We start from the raw sequence: 19,450 nt of genomic DNA on the forward strand, positions 1-19,450 counted from the left end.
TTCGCTTTAGATAATTCGGTTGATTTTTCTAAAACAGGGAAATCACTTTGCGTGTTTTGAGCAGTCGCCTAGTGCATAAGTCCATCGTAACCTGTAAAAACTAAAAAAAATAAAAAATAAGATGTGATTACTAGTAGGATTAGAAAGTTAATGGTAAAAATCTCAGTCGTTGACTTGGGTAGCTGCTATACTGTCCATAGATATTGCTCACACTGCCCCCTGCTCTCCAATCAGCAGCAAAGAAGCGGTCAATTCTGATTTCTGACAAAATTGGGCATCACCATCACTACCCGATTCTTCCCGTGTTCATTCTACGACATTATCATTCTTGATATTTTACCGCAATGGCACGATTCCTTGTCGTTGATTTATCCGCTTCCCTTTTTCCCCTTTTCGACAATCCCCAATCCCCTTCATTTTCACTTTGGGACAGCTAAAACATCTCGTCCTTCATTCTTTCCCTTGAAGCAAATGGGGATTTGAAATCCATGCAAGAGGAAAACAATTCATATTAATTTAGGATTTCATAAAAAAATACTTCTTTTATTTTGAGTTAATGAAATTGACAGAAGAGTTTCCATGGATTTGTTACCGCCTTAATTAATTACCAAAAGTTTTTATTTATTTTAAGAAAAGATCCGATGTTTCTCATGTGCATCAAGTTCCATGGAAATCGTCCTATCATTAAATACGTGGCATTTTCAAGGCAGGTTCGGAAGATTCAACGGTCGCCTGTTAAAAAAGCAAGGATGGTTTGATGTAATTCCAATACCTCCCCCAATTTAGTTAAAACGTATCTTTCAGATCAAGCTTCGATCATTTCGGTTCCAATCCAACGGTCCGAAATTACCCGGGAAGCATCCACAGCTCCGAAACATGCTCGACCTTTAACGCGGTGGCCATCACGGAAGAGTGCCGTTTGAGGTTCAAACTTTTGCCCTTAACGTTTGGGGCAGCCGTCAATAGCCGTTACCCTGATATCCCCTTAATATCTCACAAGTTTCCTCGCTTTTCATAACGGCATGTCACGACGACGTCGGTGCTGCGATTCATTATTATTTTTATAATTCCTTGTTTATTCATTTTTCGCCCCTTGTTGCTTCTCTCTCATTCAACGGGCGAGGTTTTTTCGAAAGCTCTCTATCACAGAAGGGTTTCTTGGGCTCCGAAAGGCCTCCAACCCTATTGCTCTCTCTCGATGAGCTTCACCACTTCTCAATAAGCGGAGGTCAGTTTACTTTGAGATTTTTCTAGATTGGCTTTTTCCAAATAGTTTCATGTGTTGTAACTGTCTTGATCATGTAACCCTGTTTTCTTCAATTCAACTGCCTCTGATTCATATAAGATTCATGGGAATTTCGCCTTTCTGAATTGTAAACCCTAGAATTGTCTCTCTTTCAGGTAAATTTGGTTTTGTTTTTATCTGTTTTGATCTGACTCCTGTTTCCAAGATCTGCGTTTTGTTTGTTTTTTATTATTGGGCGGTGGGAATTTGGGAATTCTGGTGGTGAGTAGGGTTTGTAGTAATTAGGGTTTTGTTTTATTTGGTTTTTTGTTAATTAGGATGTTGGTTTTTGAAGGTGACGATAGAAGGCGATGGCTGATGTGAAACTGGAAGAGGAGGAGTGCTGTGTTGAGAATAAGCAACTGGTGACCGCATCAAGCTCCTCTCTTTCTGAAGGCAGTGGTAGTGTTACTGTCAAGTCCCCAGGCATATGCAGTCCAGCTACGACCTCGCCATCACATAGGTATTGTTTGCTCTTCTACTTTGTCCATTTTTTTTTTCTTTTTGTTTTCAGTTGCAGTTATGGTGTTAAATCTTATGAATAGTAAATCATCAACTTAATTGAGTGAACTGTGGTTGGGAGTGCGCTAGAAACTTCTAGACATTAAATTATTTTGTTTGATTTACAGCAGTTGTTTTGACTATGTGAATTGCATATATGGCGCTATAGCTTGTAGATATTTGTTTGGTGTCTCAGGATGTTAAATTTTTGGAAATTGCATTTCAAAACCATTTTTAATTATTACCGGTTTCTGTGGCAGCACAACAATAGAGATTCCTCACTGATAAAAAGTCTTACAGTTCTTTAAAAGAAAAGCCAAAATGTTAAAATCAGAAAGAGGATTACTTATATCCTAGCATAAAATAGGTAACAAGATTTTGTGCCCATTAAATTGGCAAGAATAGAAGACACTATTACTCGAAAACAGGACCTTAGAATGGTGTGAAAGATTTTATCGCTTATGGTATATGGCATCTTCAAGATCTTTGTATGAACTAAATTAGTCAGAAAAGTATTGATGAAGACAATGTTTGAGCCTAACATGCTCAAACGTAGGACCTTGGGATGATGCTGAAGACTCTTCCATATAAGCCAAAGGAAAATTTCTTAGAACTTAGTAACAGCTTCATTCAGCTTATGTTGTGGAAATTTCGTTAATACTCCAAGATAAGCATATCATTTTCTTGATTACATCTGCAGTATTTCCAGTTGTTTCAACAATTTTGTTTATTTTTTATTTCAATTTCCCATTGAAACAAACTGAGCCTAAAAGTGGGTCTAATATGTGAGATATGAGAATTATAATTTGTGAGAGGATGAGATATTGGTATCTTCTTGGTCTCAGATGCTTAAAATTCTTCCATCCTCAGAAAGCCTTATGTTTTATTTGGGTCTTGGAAAGTACTAGTGAAAGAGGGGGGAAAAAATGGAAGAAGAAATTTCAAATTCTCTTGTTTGGTTTGCATGGAAAATTCAAAGGAAAATGAAGACTAATGAAAGGTTTTAAAAACTTGTTCATCTTCATTCTCTAAAATGGGAATGAAATTGAAAAAGGATTGGAGTAAAAAATCGATTTAGCTCAAACCTATTTTGTTATTTTCCTCACTTTTTTTTCCTTCCCTTTTCTTTTTCCCTCACACTTTCCATGATTCAAATGAAGGCTTAGAATAAGTAAGAGAAGTGACCTTGAATAGCTAAATAAAGGTGTATTTGTTGAATGGTTTGACCTTCTGTTTTTGACAATCAATTTTTCCACTTTGAGAAACAGAAGCGTCTTGATAAAATATTTCAGAATGGACCAAAGGAGAGCACTTTCTAAATATTTGAGGTACTTAATGAATCGTCCCTTTAGATTCAAAGATAAGGTCAAATAATTATGAACAGAATCACCCATAAAAAAGAAGGATTAAATTCTTGCACATCAATACACCAATAGTAATGTAGAATTATGAAAGTGAATAGTTGTCTGCAACCTTCAATGTAAGTTTATGAATACTTTGTTCAAAACCTTTTTAAATGAGAAGCTAACTTTGTAATAATAATGATTCTTTAGAAAGACAATGAAAACACATATGTTATGTCGGGAGAAGTACATAAAGGTACATTCCCCTTTTTATAGGAAAATGAGAATTATGAGGCATATAAAACTTATATTCAAATTTTGACACATCTGTTTTTTGAATTTTGCATCCAAACATTGTCTGCCCTTTTAAGTAGTGTGACATAAGGAACTCAAATTTTGTCTCGTCTTTTGGTGACTCATGTATATTCCTTCTATGCTTCGGGTTGCCTTTGAAGCACCCTTTTTCTAATATATCTTCTGTGGGTTTATCTATCAAAAAAAAAAAAGGGAACTCAAATTTTGACACATCCGTTTGTTGAACTTCACATCAAAACATTGTCTTCCCTTTTAAGCAATGTGAAATAAGGAACTCATGGAAACTCTTTTGGTTGGAAAAAACTTGTGGAAACTTTATTAATATCTTTTTAAAAAATTAAGGTAGATTCCAAATATGATAGACATTAAAAGGTAATATAAAAGGTGGGTTTGTTCTTGGGATGGTGAAACAATTTTTCTGGTTCTGTTGTGACTCGAAGCATTTGGAAGAGTTACAGTCTTAGCAAGGTCATAACTACTATCTTCAAGAGTGGTAACATCCGAATTCCCAATTATTATTTTTTTGGTAAGAAACAGCGATTTCATTGCATTGAAATTCCAGATTAATTTTTACCATGTCAGAACCACTGAAAGGATTAGTGGTTTGCATTTTCTCGATGGAAGCAGATACAAAGACTTGTTTCATTTTGTAGAATAACAAACCTGACCAAATTTTATTAAGTAAAAACAATAGTTATCTATTTTAATTAGTTTTTTTCTTGGTTTGGGCTTTCAGATGTTTCATAATAGACCATTCAGTTTGATATCCTGTCCAAGTTCCTTATCTTGTCGAGTACTTATTGGTTATCAATATGTAAAAGTAATTTTTGCTAGATGGTAGATCTTTGATCCTATTTACCTGTGGGCTTGGTGTCTGATCTATTAAATGGAAAGGGTTCCTGCTCCTGCTTCATGCATTTTTCTCTCTGAACAACTCTGCAACACTGGATCTATTTTCATATTTGGTTTGGACAAGTTGGGACTTGGCACCAATCAAATCTAACATATTCAATACCACAGTAAAAGAACATGAAACTGTTCATGTTCCAGACATGGTATTTTGAAAAAAAAATTACCAGACATGGTATTTTGAAATTTGATGCTCCCAATCTTGTCCTTACTACTGGTGCTGCATCTTCTTCATGATTTGGACACTTGGGTTTTAAATTTTATTGCTCACTGTTCAGTGTGTGCTTGTCCTATTCTTATTTGCATCTTTTTACACTTCCCAATGAAGCTTTAAATTGCTTTTCAAGTTAGATTTTGATCCCTACATATTAAGAAATCTAGATGCTGGTAAAAATTACTCTGAGAACGATTTAGTGTGCTTAGGATTTTACAGAAATAGTCTTGCATTTGGGGATTAATTATGTGATTTTCAATTTGTAGGAGGACGACTGGCCCTATTAGGCGAGCAAAGGGCGGTTGGACTCCACAGGAGGTAGGCAGTTCTCTTATCTAGAATCTTTTTGTTGTATCATTTATGTTTGCTAGCTCATTAAAGGCTGAGGATAGGACATGTAAGCCATTTATCACCCATGTTCATCTGTCTTATGCTATAATGCTGCTTGGGTTTTCATTATTCTTTTTGGAATCATTATTTTGGTTACTAACAACCTCTTTGATTTGCAACAGGATGATACATTAAGAACTGCTGTAGCATACTTCAAGGGGAAGAGTTGGAAGAAAATAGGTTTGATTCACTCCTCCCTGTTGTTTCTGGTATTTCTGTTTAGTGTAAAGCTGCTTTAGTAGCCTTGAGAGTAGATACAATCACACAATGTCCCTGTTTGAGAGTACCACAGTTTTATGTATGTTTGCTGTCATGCATTGCTCCATGCTGTGCACTGGCATGTACCCTTCAAGATTTGGCTGATTGTGTTATGCTCTTCTTGGATTTAATATAATTCATATTCCAGTTCAAACAACTTATTGCTTGTGGGATGACTAGGACAGGCTTCAAATATAAACCCTGTGAATTTGGTGAAAACATTAATGATTTCAATTAATTACACTAATGTTGACTTTGAAATATTATCCAGACCCACATTGTGGTGTGAGAGTTATGTCAATATCTTTATTTTATTGCTTATTTATTTTTTCATCTCGATGTAAAATATTCTGAACAATCTTGCTTTTCTTGTGTCCACCTTAAGATAATTAAGTTGGTCGGCCCAAAGCTTTGTTTGGAAAAAGATCCCATAGTTTTTTTTGGATGTGGGCCTCTCTATAATCGATTTATATTTTTCCTTTATTATTTATTATATTACCAAAAACCAACCAACACTGAAATGGGATTCAATGCTTGTTCTCATTTGGATGCAGGCTACATTAGATTATTATTATTATTATTTTATTTTTATTTATTTTTGGTTTCTTTTCTTATATAATCTATCATATAATCTATTAACAATTACCAACCATATAATGCTGTGATGATTATTTAAAGCTTGTGATTACTAACAAGATGTTTGGTCTTCCATCCGTCTCTGTCACTTCTTTTTCAAACTCTCACACTTCTAACTCCTTTCTTTCTTCTTTGCCTCATGTATCCTGAACTTCAATAAAAATGCACAGTTCTAACTTTTCCTTGATTATATAATGTATCACCAAATACCTACCATATAATGGCTTGATGGGATTAAAATTTATGGTAACTGATAAGATATTTCTTCTTTTAATTGTTGGTTCTTCCTCATTATCATGATGATCGCTATCCTTATCTTCTTCTTCTTTTTTGCCTTTTCTCCTTTTCCCACACACATAAATGCCTCATTTTTTTGGAAACTTCTAACTAGAGTATTATGATCTTGGAATGAGAGAGGAATGTGAAAACAATATGCAGTTACAGATGCAAAAAAATGGAAACAAGTATGATGTATTAGATCAATTCAGATGATGTGTTCCTTCAGCTAATTGAGAAATATTTAATGGTGGAGATTTTTTTTTCTTTTGATAGACAAATAAGAATATATTAAAGTTCCAATTAAAAAGCGCCAGTGCATAGGAAGTATACAAAGGGGCCTAAAAAGAAAAAAGAAATACAACCAACAGCCACAGCCACAGCCACAACCACAGCCACATTCTAACTACTTAGAACACAATCTCCCAATGAAGTCTAGCAAGGATGGAAAACCAATTTGAAAACCATCATGAAGAAATCATTAAGACCACTGGTATAAGTTGCAAATAAGGAAATCCTTTAGAAATTTGATCTGAGCATTTCACCCTTTTAAAGGATCTTTGATCACCCTCCTGCCAAATTGTATAGAATAGACAAAGAGGACCTGTTCTCCATGCCTTTCTTCTCTTTTTACCACAAAACTTCCATGTCAAACTGTTAGCAACTCTTCCACCAGGGAAGGAGAGCCCAATAGATGCTAAATAAAGAGAAAAAAACATGCTACATTCGAGGAGGAGATGGTCTATTGATACAAGTGCATTTTTACATAAATAGCAATAACTTGGCAAAAACAAGCATCTTCTTTTCAGCTGATCCAGGGTTAGGATTCTTCACCATGCAACCTTGCACACAAAGAAACCCATTTTAGTGGGAGCCTAAGAACCTACCTTTGAGGGGAAAGACACTTCTCCATCTAGCTTGAAAGCCTAATAGAAAGACTTCACTTGGAATTTCCCATTCTGCCAAGCATTCCAAACCATTCTATCCACCTCCACACTACACCTTCCTAACACATATGGCTTATGTAGCATCTCCTTAACATTATCCATCTCCCAATCTTGGAAATGTCCTAGGAAACACAAGTTTCACAATACCTTCCCACTTTCTACCACTTGAAAATCATCCACCCAAGCCTCCTTGAAAACTACAAAAGAGAATAGAAAGGGAAAAAAGGCCTTCAAAGGAACATCACCACATAGTGGTGGAGAACTTAGTAAACCGAAAAACCATTAAGACTGACCCAACAAAACTTTAACAAATGGATTTTTACAAATCCAGGAGAACCCAAATTGTAAGTATGTTTTTATGAAATGAAAAAAAAAAAAACTTGGATATTAATAATTTAATAATGAGGAACCTTAGTACATTTAAGGTCAATGTTTAAAAGGCTATTGAGGCTAGCCTCAATGCGAGGCACTATGCATTAGTCTTGATGCTTTATAGCTTTAGCAGAGAATTACTCTTGAATTAATCTTAAGCCTTACTTTGTTGAGGCTTACAACCTTGATGCTGTAACCTTGAGGTTGTTGAGAGCTAAGCCTCAACTATTCAATGGGTTTTATTGTGTTTTGGGCTTTTATGGGATTTTTCTACTTAGATATTATAAGTGGCTTAAACATTGGGTTTTTTGGCATCTAACTTATATGTGTTAGGTTTGGTGTCTAGATCTTGGGATAAACCCCTTTAAAAAGGAAAAATGAGGGGAAATAGAAATTGCGAAAAAAAAGGTGGAGTTGTTGGTCACTGTACTGGTTGGGTCATATATAATTATTATCTTATTATTGATGGATAAAGGAGGGAAACCACTCCAATTGGTTGATGAAAAAGAAGAATGATTGGATGTCACCATTGATGGGGAAGTTGATAATGCAATTATATATATATATATATATATATATATATATATGTTATTTGACTTGATAATGCAATTAGATATGATGATAATTCTTTGGATGCCTTTACTAGTGATGGTGATGGTGTTGTTGAAGACTATTTGATGGAGCCAAGAGAATTGGACTTTGGGAGAGAAAAAGAGGAACTAAATGAGAAATTATTAAAGTGACAAACAATTAATTCTATGATTTGATTTTGTTAGTATTTTTCTAAACTTTTTAGGGTTTTTTTTATTTTTATTTATTCATAAAGATTGAGGCTTACAGCGCACCTCACTACAACTAATTTGTAATAAAATTTCTCATTTTCCTTCTTCTTGGGTTTCTGCAAGAGTGTGGAGGCTGAACCGCATGATGCTATATATATATGTTATTTGACTTGATAATGCAATTAGATATGATGATAATTCTTTGGATGCCTTTACTAGTGATGGTGATGGTGTTGTTGAAGACTATTTGATGGAGCCAAGAGAATTGGACTTTGGGAGAGAAAAAGAGGAACTAAATGAGAAATTATTAAAGTGACAAACAATTAATTCTATGATTTGATTTTGTTAGTATTTTTCTAAATTTTTTAGGGTTTGTTTTTTTTTTTTTATTCATAAAGATTGAGGCTTACAGCGCACCTCACTACAACTAATTTGTAATAAAATTTCTCATTTTCCTTCTTCTTGGGTTTCTGCAAGAGTGTGGAGGCTGAACCGCATGATGCTACAATAATCTGTTGTAGGAGACTATGCTAATGTTCTGAAACCATAGGAGAACTTGGAAGAAGATTATCACTATCAAATAAGTTAGAAACAGGATTGATGTGGACAGAACCCTAAAATGTTGAGTAGATGGACCAACTAGAAGCTAAAATAAATACAAGATGATAAACAGTGTACTATTGCAAATTAAAGAGTTTGATGGGAGAAAAAGCTAGTTGTTTTGTTCTTAACGAAGATGAGGAAGTTACTTGATACAAGTTAGGGAACTCACTCAAATATCCTGATTGAAGGATGAATCGTGAAGGCAATCGGAAAAGTTGCTTACTTATAAGGTGCTGGCTTTTTTGGACTTTAATTTAATAATGTTCTTTATGTTGTCTGACATGACATGGGTTTTATATTTGTTATGTTGTAGCTTTGTCTGTGCTATGAATTGCAAAAATTCTCTATTTGGATTTGCATTAACATAGACCTGCAAGATAGTATAAACAATAATACATGCATGCTATGTTGCATTGCATGAACACTTCAAAGTATGTGAAGCACCCATGCCAGACATGACACAGCAAAGTTTTCGGTAATGGGATATGTGTCTGACTTTATATGCCACAGGTGTGATCAAATAAGAAAAGAAAAGAAAAAAAAAATCATAGTTCATTATTAATGACCTTAGATTTGCATTGGAATTTCTATCTTATTTATACAATTAAATTTAGAAATTCTATCTTATTTAGACACTTCAATTAAGCCTAGGAATATTGAGCGAAAAAAATAAATTTGGAAGTCAGGTTATTTAGTCATTTAGTCCTTTTTGACTCCTAGACACACATCAACACTCTAAACTTGTACTGGAGGCCATTTAACATGGTATAAATGGATAGATGCATTACTTAGCTTTGTAGCATCTAGTGTTTACTATTTACTGTAAAAAGAACCTGTTGTCATTTGTTCTCAAAATGGAAGGTAGTTCCATAATTGGATTTCATTGTGTATGCAGCTGAGTTTTTTCCTGATCGATCAGAAGTGCAATGTCTGCACCGATGGCAAAAGGTTCTTAATCCAGAGCTTGTTAAAGGACCATGGACTCAAGAGGTTGGCACCTGGCCTGCTTCCTCTTTTAGTATTATCTGTTCTTGCAATTGTGATTGAAATATTCAGCACTCTTTGCTTGTTTGGTTCATAGGAGGATGATAAAATCACAGAACTGGTATCAAAATATGGGCCCACAAAATGGTCTGTCATAGCAAAGTCTTTGCCAGGTCGCATAGGGAAACAATGCCGAGAGCGGTAAGTTTTATGATATCTGGTTGTTTTTGTTTCAAAATGCCATTTTATATTTTAGGCTTGATTAATTATTTGTTTTTTATTATTGACTATATGGTCCCTTCTAAGTTTAAGGTAGTCTCTTAATTTCTGAATGTTGCACTGCCTATCTTCTGTCTCATACACTTAAAGTGATTGATTATATTTTACTAATAATTAGCTTCTTTATTTAATTTAATTGTTGTGTTGGCAAAGTCGAACTTCTTAGATCTTGGATCCTAACTTTTACTGTGAGGAGATGAGGATGATGAAGACTTATAGATTTTTGTCATCATCTATTCTAACCAATGTTTTCAGAATTGGATTGGTCATTGAATTAAAAAAGTTATCAGTTCATGGTTCATTGGTCGAATTGGTAGTTGAAACGCCTTTGAACTAGTGGAATTATAAATATATAATTTAAATTTTATTAAAAATAAAATAATTATAAAAATTAAACATATATAAATAATTAAAAATTTTAAATATATTTCTTCATTTATCTTTAATATTAATAGATTAAATCATGATAAGAATAAAATTTATTAATCTATTGATATTTCTAATTCTATTAAATAATAAATATATAACCTTTAATGGTTAACATGAAATAAAATTTTATTATTTAAATATATTTACATTTTAATAATTATATATTTTATTATTTCTTATCTTAAAAATTATTAATTGTTTATATATATTTCTTATCTTGAAATTAAGTATAGATAAATATAAATATTTATTTGTAATTTTGGTGGGTTAGATTTTAATTTTTCCCATAAAATTTCATACTTGTTTAATAAATTTACATACTTATTCAGGAGATTTAATCTTATACCCATTTAATATGTTACATTACTTAATTGCCACCATCGATCTCATATCTTTTCAGAAAAACCCTAAAAACCCCTAGAGACCCACCTCCACTGCCACTCTTCCTCTCTTTCTTATTCCCCTCTTTTTTTGTCCACACCCACCACCTCTCTGTTTTCCTGTAAATCTTCCTCCCTCTTTTGTATTGAACCATGACCGCTATCCTCCTCATCAGAAAATGCTTCCACACCACCATCCTCCACATGTCCTTCATCTCTTAATTTTTGGGTTAAAAAAATAGACTGGTTCTTACAAAAGTGGCTGAGTGGTCCTGTTTAGTGGTTGAACTACTGAGTTGCACAGTTCAATGCCAGTTTAACACTTTGCCCGGTCCAAATGATGAAACGGTTGAACTGGCCGGTCTGGTCCAGTTTTTAAAACATTGATTTTGACATGTTGATCTTATTAAATTTTATGGTTTTCAGGAAAAGAAAATTGCCTATGAAAAAATGATTCTAAGGAAAAGAAGAAATGGTTTGTTTTATGATTTGTTTTTTAAATTTTTTTTTTTTTTAATATTTTCAGGTGGCACAACCATTTAAATCCAGATATAAAAAAGGATGCTTGGACATTGGACGAAGAACTGGCACTCATGAATGCCCATAGTAAGCATGGGAATAAATGGGCTGAAATAGCAAAGGTTTTACCTGGAAGGTACTGATGCTCGTATGATACACTATTGTTATAACAGGAAGTTAAGGTACCAGTCTGGTGGATCATAGGGGGACAGTGGTTTTTAGAACCTAGGGAAGAAATGTTTATAAGGCTTTCTGTTTGGTAGGTTTGAACTTTTGAAAGATATCTCTTTCTTAATTCAAGACCTTTTGATGCCACAAATATCACACGGCACATTTTCATTTGGAAGTTAGAAAAATGCGGGCAGCTGATCCCAGGAAAGTTTGTGGTAAATTTGATCAACCTCATGATATAGTCTGATATGAAGTGGCAATATGTCCCTCATTAATGAGGCTAAACAAAGAAACATAACAAATTGTAAATTTTCTTCCATTCCACTTTCATATGCCTCTTTGTATGCCTACACACACACATACACATTCCTGAAACAAAGTACTGAGACCATTAAGTGAAGCCACACAGCCAATGCATGTTGTTGCATGGACAACTGTCTAGTTGATTGTATCCAGAATTCCTGAATCATGAGTTGTTATGATGGTTTAAGTCATGGGGGCTAGATGGATGCTATGCAAAAAGTGAAATCATTTCATTCTTTTACCAGCATTTGAAGGTTACAAAAATGGCTTTCTCTAAATGGTGGGAATTCCAATAAAATCAAAGTCATAGCAGACGAATTGCTGGAACAAAGTGAAATTATGTCATGCCTTGAAATCCCAAAAGAGATGATCTGCATTATAGCACAGCTGCAAAGGTGTTGGAGTCACTTTGCTCAACCTTATGAGAGGCAAGGGGGACCAGTAGAAGAACCCTTTTTTTTTCTTTTTGTCTGAGCCTCTAAGGTCTAACCATTCATATTCTGTTGTCAAGGGGTACAACTGCTTCATTAAAGCAATAAACTGCTTAAGGTTCATTTCATATTCTATCCAAATGCTTTGCAAAACAAACAAAATTGATTTAGACTGCCAGAGGCATATATTGTTTTATTTGGAGTTAAATCTCTTAAATGACTTAAGCTTTGTTATGCAGGACTGACAACTCAATAAAGAATCATTGGAATAGTTCCTTAAAGAAAAAGTTAGATTTCTACTTGGCTACTGGGAAACTTCCACCAGTTGTAAAGAGTGGTTTCCAAAATGGTGCAAAAGACACAAACAGAACCAATGCACCTGGAAAACTGCTTGGTTGTTCAAATAAAGGATCAGAATCTACAGCACAAACTTCATCAGGAACTACAGACTTATGTAAACTAGAAGAAGACAGCAAGGATCAGTTAGAGTCCTCAGCCCCATTACAAGATGCGGGTGTTTCTTTGAGTGTTCCTCCAAATGAGTCTGCTGATTCTGAAGATGCACAGTGCAAGCCATATTTATCCAAAATAGATTGTAGCTGTGGCAATTCAGAGTCAATATTAAGGTTTGAGAAGTGCAGGATCAATGGTAATATCGATGAAAGTAAAGTTGTTGGAACACCCTTGCAGCTTGGAATTCCAACCTATGATTCTTTGTACTATGAACCACCAAGACTAGAGAGTTGTGTTCCATTAGATTCAGATCTCATAAGCAAGTGTTGGATGCAGTATGAATGTGACACAAGTCCTTTTATGTCACCTATTAGTTTCTTCACTCCACCTTGTGTGAAGGGTAGTAGTTTGTCTATGCAAAGTCCACAATCAATCTTGAAAAATGCTGCCAGGACCTTTCCCAATACTCCTTCCATATTAAGAAAGAGAAAGACGGAGGCTCAAACACCTCTGCTCCCTACAAAAATTGGGAAAGCAGATCAGGAAGCAGTCAATGATAGTTTTCATGCATCTGATGAACAAGAAAGAACTGGGAATAGTTTAGAGAAGTCCGTGTCTCGAGATGGAAGTTCATGTGATAGTCCTGCTTGTCATGGTGATAACAGCATTGGTCTATGCAATGGTAAGGCTTTTAATGCATCTCCTCCATACCGATTAAGATCCAAACGAACTGCCGTTTTCAAGTCTGTGGAGAAACAACTTGAGTTTGCATTTGACCGAGAGAAGTGTGATGGGAATACCAAATCTACAGAGAAGGGGAATTCTCCTGTTGCTGAAGACTGCTTGCGTGCAACAAAGATGGGGGTTACCTAGGACATAAAGTGTAAGTGCATTCTTGAATTATAAATTTGCTAATGGTTATGCTCTAAATCTATTTGGTTCATTTTGTTTGTTTGTTTGTTTCCTTTTTTCCAAAAGTACAAGTTTTGAGAATTTATTTTACTTTTTATTTTTACTATGATATTTCTTCATTCAGATTTGTTGCTTGATAATTAAATTTAGACCCTGCAAGGGATTTTCATCTTTGTATCAATTAAAGACATTTTTGAACTTGATCACTACTCAGATACTTTTGCATAAAATGAATAATCCTTTGTATGGTATTATGTGTGCTATGTTGTCTTAACATTATATCCATGGTCATGTCTATAGTTGCAGCATTGTGAAGCATACAACACACACAACAAATAATCTCACTAGTCCAACAGATGCAAGATATGAACAAGGAGTACTAAGTAGAAGTTTAAATCATTGAAAAATGAAACAAATTTGTTATTGTATCATTTATAGTTTTTAGTACTTAAGTTTAATTAGCTCATTGAAGGAAAAACAGAAACGTTTAGTTCATCTAAGTCCCTACTCTACACTTTCATTTATTTTAGGGAAAATTACACCTCCTCCTAAAGGTTGGTGGATAAATGGTATCCTTCCGTAATATTAGATAAGGGACACAGCCTGCCATCGAGATTTGATGAAGATACAATGACCTCCCTTCTGTCCGATTTAAGGTTGCCAAAACTCTGATATCATGTCTCAAATACTCTGCAAATATTTTTTAGGTTTACTGAAACAAATAATTAACAAGAAGACCAGATTAAGCCTCCAAAGAGTAGCTGAGAGTCTCTTTTGAATGGAGTATTTGATGTGTTTAGTAACTTTTTAGGGAGCAAACAAATAATATTATTATTATTATTGTTGTTGTTGTTATTCTGATAAGTAAAATTTTTTACAAAGAGCACAAAAACAACCCAAGTACAATTGTATACAAACACCAAGATGACAAAAGAAAAAGAAATGAAAAAGACACTTCACCACTTAAGTCCCATCAAAAACATCAATGAAATACATCAATAAATGATCATTCTCCTTATGGTGACAGTTTTTAGGAAGATAAAAATTGTTAAACAGCTTCCTTCCTGGGGACTGCTCCCCATCATGTCTAATTCGATTTCTCTCATAGAGGCTTGGAAGGCATCCTGTTGACAGCCCTTTACTATCCTCTTTCTTCGCTCTTTATTTTTCACTATTTCTTATTTTTATGAATCCTCGTGGAAGAAGCTACATCCAGTAGAAGTAAGCAGCTGACTTCCTCAACTCACTTGAAGTGGTGAAGTTGATCAACATAGATATAAACCATTTTGGCTACATCTGAGGTAGAGTAGATATGAGTATTGAATCTCCAGCTTCACTAAATATAGCTGCTGTAATCTTTTTGGTTTGGGATATGCCAGGAGGTCAAACTTTGGAGAAAGCACATAGAATTTCATTTTTTGTTTTTTCTTTCTTCATTTAAATCACATTTCAGTGTCTAATAGGTTCCTATTGGTCTTCTATGTTTATTATATTGATAGTGATTCTTTACAACAGTTCTAATATTCTTTACAATGGTTCTAATATGATATTTCATATCCTATTAAATTCAGTAGGGCTGGGCTTTATCATATCCTTTAGTTGCACCTACAACCTAAATATCTAATATAAAAGTGAAGATAGCAATGCATGCTAGGAAGTTCCTGAATCAATAAATGGGACCTCCATATCTCCAACAAAGTGGTGCAGTAGATTGGCTTCAATGTGAACAGATATAGTTAGCTTGCGCAGGAAAGCGATTGACCTCTTTAGCTCCCTTGAAGTAGTGGTGAAGCAAATTTTATCCATCCATGGTTCAAAGTTGGTGTATCAATTGCCATCTTGGGAGGTCCCAAAATAGTCACCTATGTTAGATCTATATTATACCATATGTACAAACCTATCAATATATATATCATACCATATGTACAATGCTTTAGTTAAAAGGCTAAAAAAATTCTAAAAAAATAAATTAGTCATATCCTATGTTAGATCTAATATCAGGTCCTATCTTAATAAATTAAATAAAATATCTGCCACATTTGACGTTATTTAAATAATTGTAAAGCATATGTTGGAATTAGTATATGATAATATTAAGAATAAAAAATCTACTATTTTTAGTACAATTATTTTTCTACCAGAGAACACATAATGCAACGGTCAATTTCAAATTAAATGATGTGGAGGCTTGAAGTAATCGTTGTTAGTCCTATGATGAGTACTGTTCGATCAATACTTTGAACCTTGGATCTAGCATTGAGCATGTGAGGTTGAGGTTTTTGATGGCATTCCATGGCATGTGTTTTTCCCTCTTCTTAGTTTTATTTGTTAAATAACAGTTCCTCTTCTTTTATTTTTGTTAGTTTGGGACATGAATGCAAATATAGTTTTATTTGTTAAATAGGAATCCTCATGATCAAGATTTGCAGGATGTGTCAACATGTCTTTTGAATCAACATGATTTCCAAGTCAAGTAGTTCTTGTCAGTATTTTGTTTCTAGTAACAGGGGTGACCCTCATTCCCCAATTGCTTATCAGGCACAAGGGGCTAGCCCAAACCCCAGATACACAAAATCACTTAAACCATGCATATGGGATAATTCTTGGTGTTTGATGCCTGTTGGAGTTATTGTTTGCCCAGGCTCACCCCTTTACCATTGGGTTGGTCACCTTTGCAGGTTTCCTGTTGGCCTGTTGAAGTTTGACATGCATCCAAGATTTATTGTTAATTTTCTTGCTGTAATATAAATCCCGTCAGTTGTTTGCAATCTCATTCTTTCCATAGTTTAATTCGTTTTCTCAACTATTTTATTCATGAGAGTTAAAGGACATGTGCTATGTGCAACATGAGCAGTTTTCAATCTGTGTTGGGCATTATTGGTCCATATTTTGCTGTCCTACAATTAAACTACAGATGAAATGAAACTTCCTTGGTTTTTGCGCCAAATTATTGGGATCTCTTCAGAGTTGAGATGTTCGTTTTCTTGGTTTCTCACTTTGGCAATCATGTGGCGGATGTGTTAGCAAATCATAGAGCTAAACATTTGGTTTCTTTTGTAAGAGGTTTTATATATCTATGAATTGTGTCTTGTGTTGCCCTAATTATTTTAATGTATGAAGATAGATTTACCTTCTTAAACTACCATACTATCATTCGCCTTTTTTATCAAACTTTGTATAGAGAATTTTATATTTCTTGCAAGGGTTTCTCATCTTACTTTGTAATTACTATTTCAGTGGAATGAAATGATTGTTTTATATTAAAGAAAAAAAATAAAGAACTCTGTTAGTGGGCCATACTGAGGCTTTATTTGTTAGAAAGCATAATGATAAGTGCAGCAATCATTCAAATAACCTGGGAATGGTAGTAATGGCAGGATGTTTGTGAGTTATTCATGTACTTTGGGTTTATATGGTTCATGAAAAAGGTGAAGGGTGATTGAGATTTTATTTCTTAGCTTGCACAACATTGCAGGTTTAAAAAACTGTATCAAACCTCAAATAAAGGCAATAAAGGCGAAGAATGTTTCATTTTCATGGCAATTTTTTATATAAATTTTTTAGTAAATTTTTAATAAATTATGGTCTTTCATAGATATCTGTCTTGCCATTTAAGCATTGCTTCTATTTTCATTCCCTATTAAGGTTTTGCTATATATTGTGCATTAGATTTAAAGTTTTCCATTTGTGTTTTATTTTTTCTGAGCTATACTTAGTTTAGCCATTAAGGATACTGATAAATAATTTGTTTGAAAATTTGATTTCTCCCTTTTTGTATTAATTTAGGGAGGAAGATTGGGGATACTCTTGAAGCTAGCTAACAAAACTTCCTGGAATGGGGACCAAAAGTTTCCAGTGTTTCCAAAGTGGAAAGATATGACCAGATGCTCAAAATTGTTGCTTCTTCTGTGCTGCCCATTGATCGTCTCGCAGATACATTTACCCTACTTGTCATGAGGTACATGCAGATTATTTTCTTCATCATACATCATGAACAAAATTCATGGGCAGTAGGTTTCTTGTTGAATTTCTATATCTAGAATTAGGTATGGCAGTCCCAAATTACTTGTGAAAGAAGCTGCAATGGGTTTGTACAGGAACCCCTCTTAAGAGGAACGAAAGGACTTGAAATTTTCTACATCAAAAGTGTAGTTTCTGTTCTAATGTCTCATTTATCTCATTGTTTTCTCACCAAAAGCGATGAGCAGGGTCTCAGTTGTATCATCTTGACTACCAGTATTTTAAGAAATTTGGTAGGTTCATCTTCATAACAACTTTTTCGCTGATGTATTCTCCCTTCTACTTTGGTAAATAGCATCAACTTTTCCAATCATTCATCCAAATCCTCTCTGAGATTTGAGTTTCTATTTGTATTCCTATGTATGTGTATATGGATGTAAGCGGATGGAGAATGGGAAATGTCTTGCTTGTTTGGTGGAGTTGTTGCAAATTTCAACCCTGAAGTAAAGAAGGATCAAAATATACCGTATTGGTGAACTATTTGGCACTCTTGCTTTCAGCCTTACCTTCGTTCATTTTCTACATACCATGTGAATTGAGTCATTCCATATTTTACATCATTCCTTGATCTTGCCTCTAAAATAAATAAATAAATAAAAGGCAAAGAACTTGAGTTTGGTCCGGTTGATACATGACATCATCTCTTGAGATGAACAGGGTATTAGGATTATTGTTATTATTCTTCTATTTTAGGCCATTCATGTCCTTCAATGCTGAAGGGATGAAACAGAGACTATTTCAAGATGTCAAATGGAGAAAATAGAAAATGTCAGCAACTTGAAAGTCACAATGAGAAGTTCATGTCAGGGCTAGAGCAATCAATTCATTATGAACTCTAGTAGATGATATGGAAAGAAGAGGGAAATAGAGCAGGTTGTAGTTTTAAGAGGTTGGTTAGTCCAATTTTTTTATCTGGTTCTTTTTGTCAAATACACCCAGGAAATTGAGCGCTGTAAACTATTTCTGTTTTCAAGTACAACAGTGCACCCTTCATGGAATGCCTTTGCTGGTGAATCACATCTCTATGCATGACTTGATGGCTGGAGAAGAAAATCATTATAATTAGGGGTGGTGGCGGATCAAACTTTGCAATTTCCAAGGATTTTAAATTTATGACTTGGTTTTCGTAACATTTGAATAATCCAGTAGAGATGATTACAGTGGCATCCAGTGAACGCAGGCAGATACTGGGATGGATGTTCTGCTTTGCTCTTGTTTGTAACTTTGATGTGTTGAAAGAGGACCAATTTCTGATAAAAATAAATAAGAAGGATTGGAAAATAAATAAAAAAGCGATTGATTTTGGAACTCCAAATGATGTCATCTAAATTTCTAGCAAAGATGATGAGATCTCATAGAAACCTAAGCACTATTCCTCCCATTCTTGAAAGGAGCTTGAATTCGCTTTGATCTTCAAAGCTACTTAAAAAGGGCCTTCTGAAACTGTAAAAAGGGTAAGGGAAAATTTAAACACAGCCATCAGATTTCTCTCCACATCTTGCTAGTATTTTACTCTTTTTCATATATAAATAATTGTAAGAAGGTTAATTACTTCTAGTCTTCAAGACCTTACAACCATCAAACCTTAACCTTTCCTCTCGCCCTTCCCTTTTTTTCTCTTATATTTTCTACTTTCATTTTCAATTCCCTTCCCTCCCTCCTTTTCTCCCGTCTTCATATATTTTTTCTTTATTTTTATTTTCTTAGATTTCATAGAAATTTTTAATGTTAAAAATGA

The 19,450-nt window shown here is 34.3% G+C and overlaps 1 protein-coding gene across 1 annotated transcript; it reads left to right on the forward strand.

Moving 5' to 3' along the window:
* The first annotated feature begins 991 nt into the window (after nucleotides 1–991).
* Nucleotides 992–18,025, forward strand: LOC100256181 (transcription factor MYB3R-3). Its single transcript, XM_010655982.3, has 9 exons — nucleotides 992–1,228; nucleotides 1,581–1,748; nucleotides 4,834–4,885; nucleotides 5,080–5,137; nucleotides 9,727–9,821; nucleotides 9,913–10,016; nucleotides 11,430–11,558; nucleotides 12,567–13,663; nucleotides 17,479–18,025. The coding sequence occupies exons 2-8, from the start codon at nucleotides 1,597–1,599 to the stop codon at nucleotides 13,651–13,653; spliced, it is 1,677 nt and encodes a 558-aa protein (XP_010654284.1). The 5' UTR covers nucleotides 992–1,228; nucleotides 1,581–1,596; the 3' UTR covers nucleotides 13,654–13,663; nucleotides 17,479–18,025.
* The last annotated feature ends 1,425 nt before the right edge of the window (nucleotides 18,026–19,450 follow it).

Source organism: Vitis vinifera, chromosome 8 (genome assembly GCF_030704535.1).
Source record: "Vitis vinifera cultivar Pinot Noir 40024 chromosome 8, ASM3070453v1".
NCBI classification, from domain to species: Eukaryota; Viridiplantae; Streptophyta; class Magnoliopsida; order Vitales; family Vitaceae; genus Vitis; species Vitis vinifera.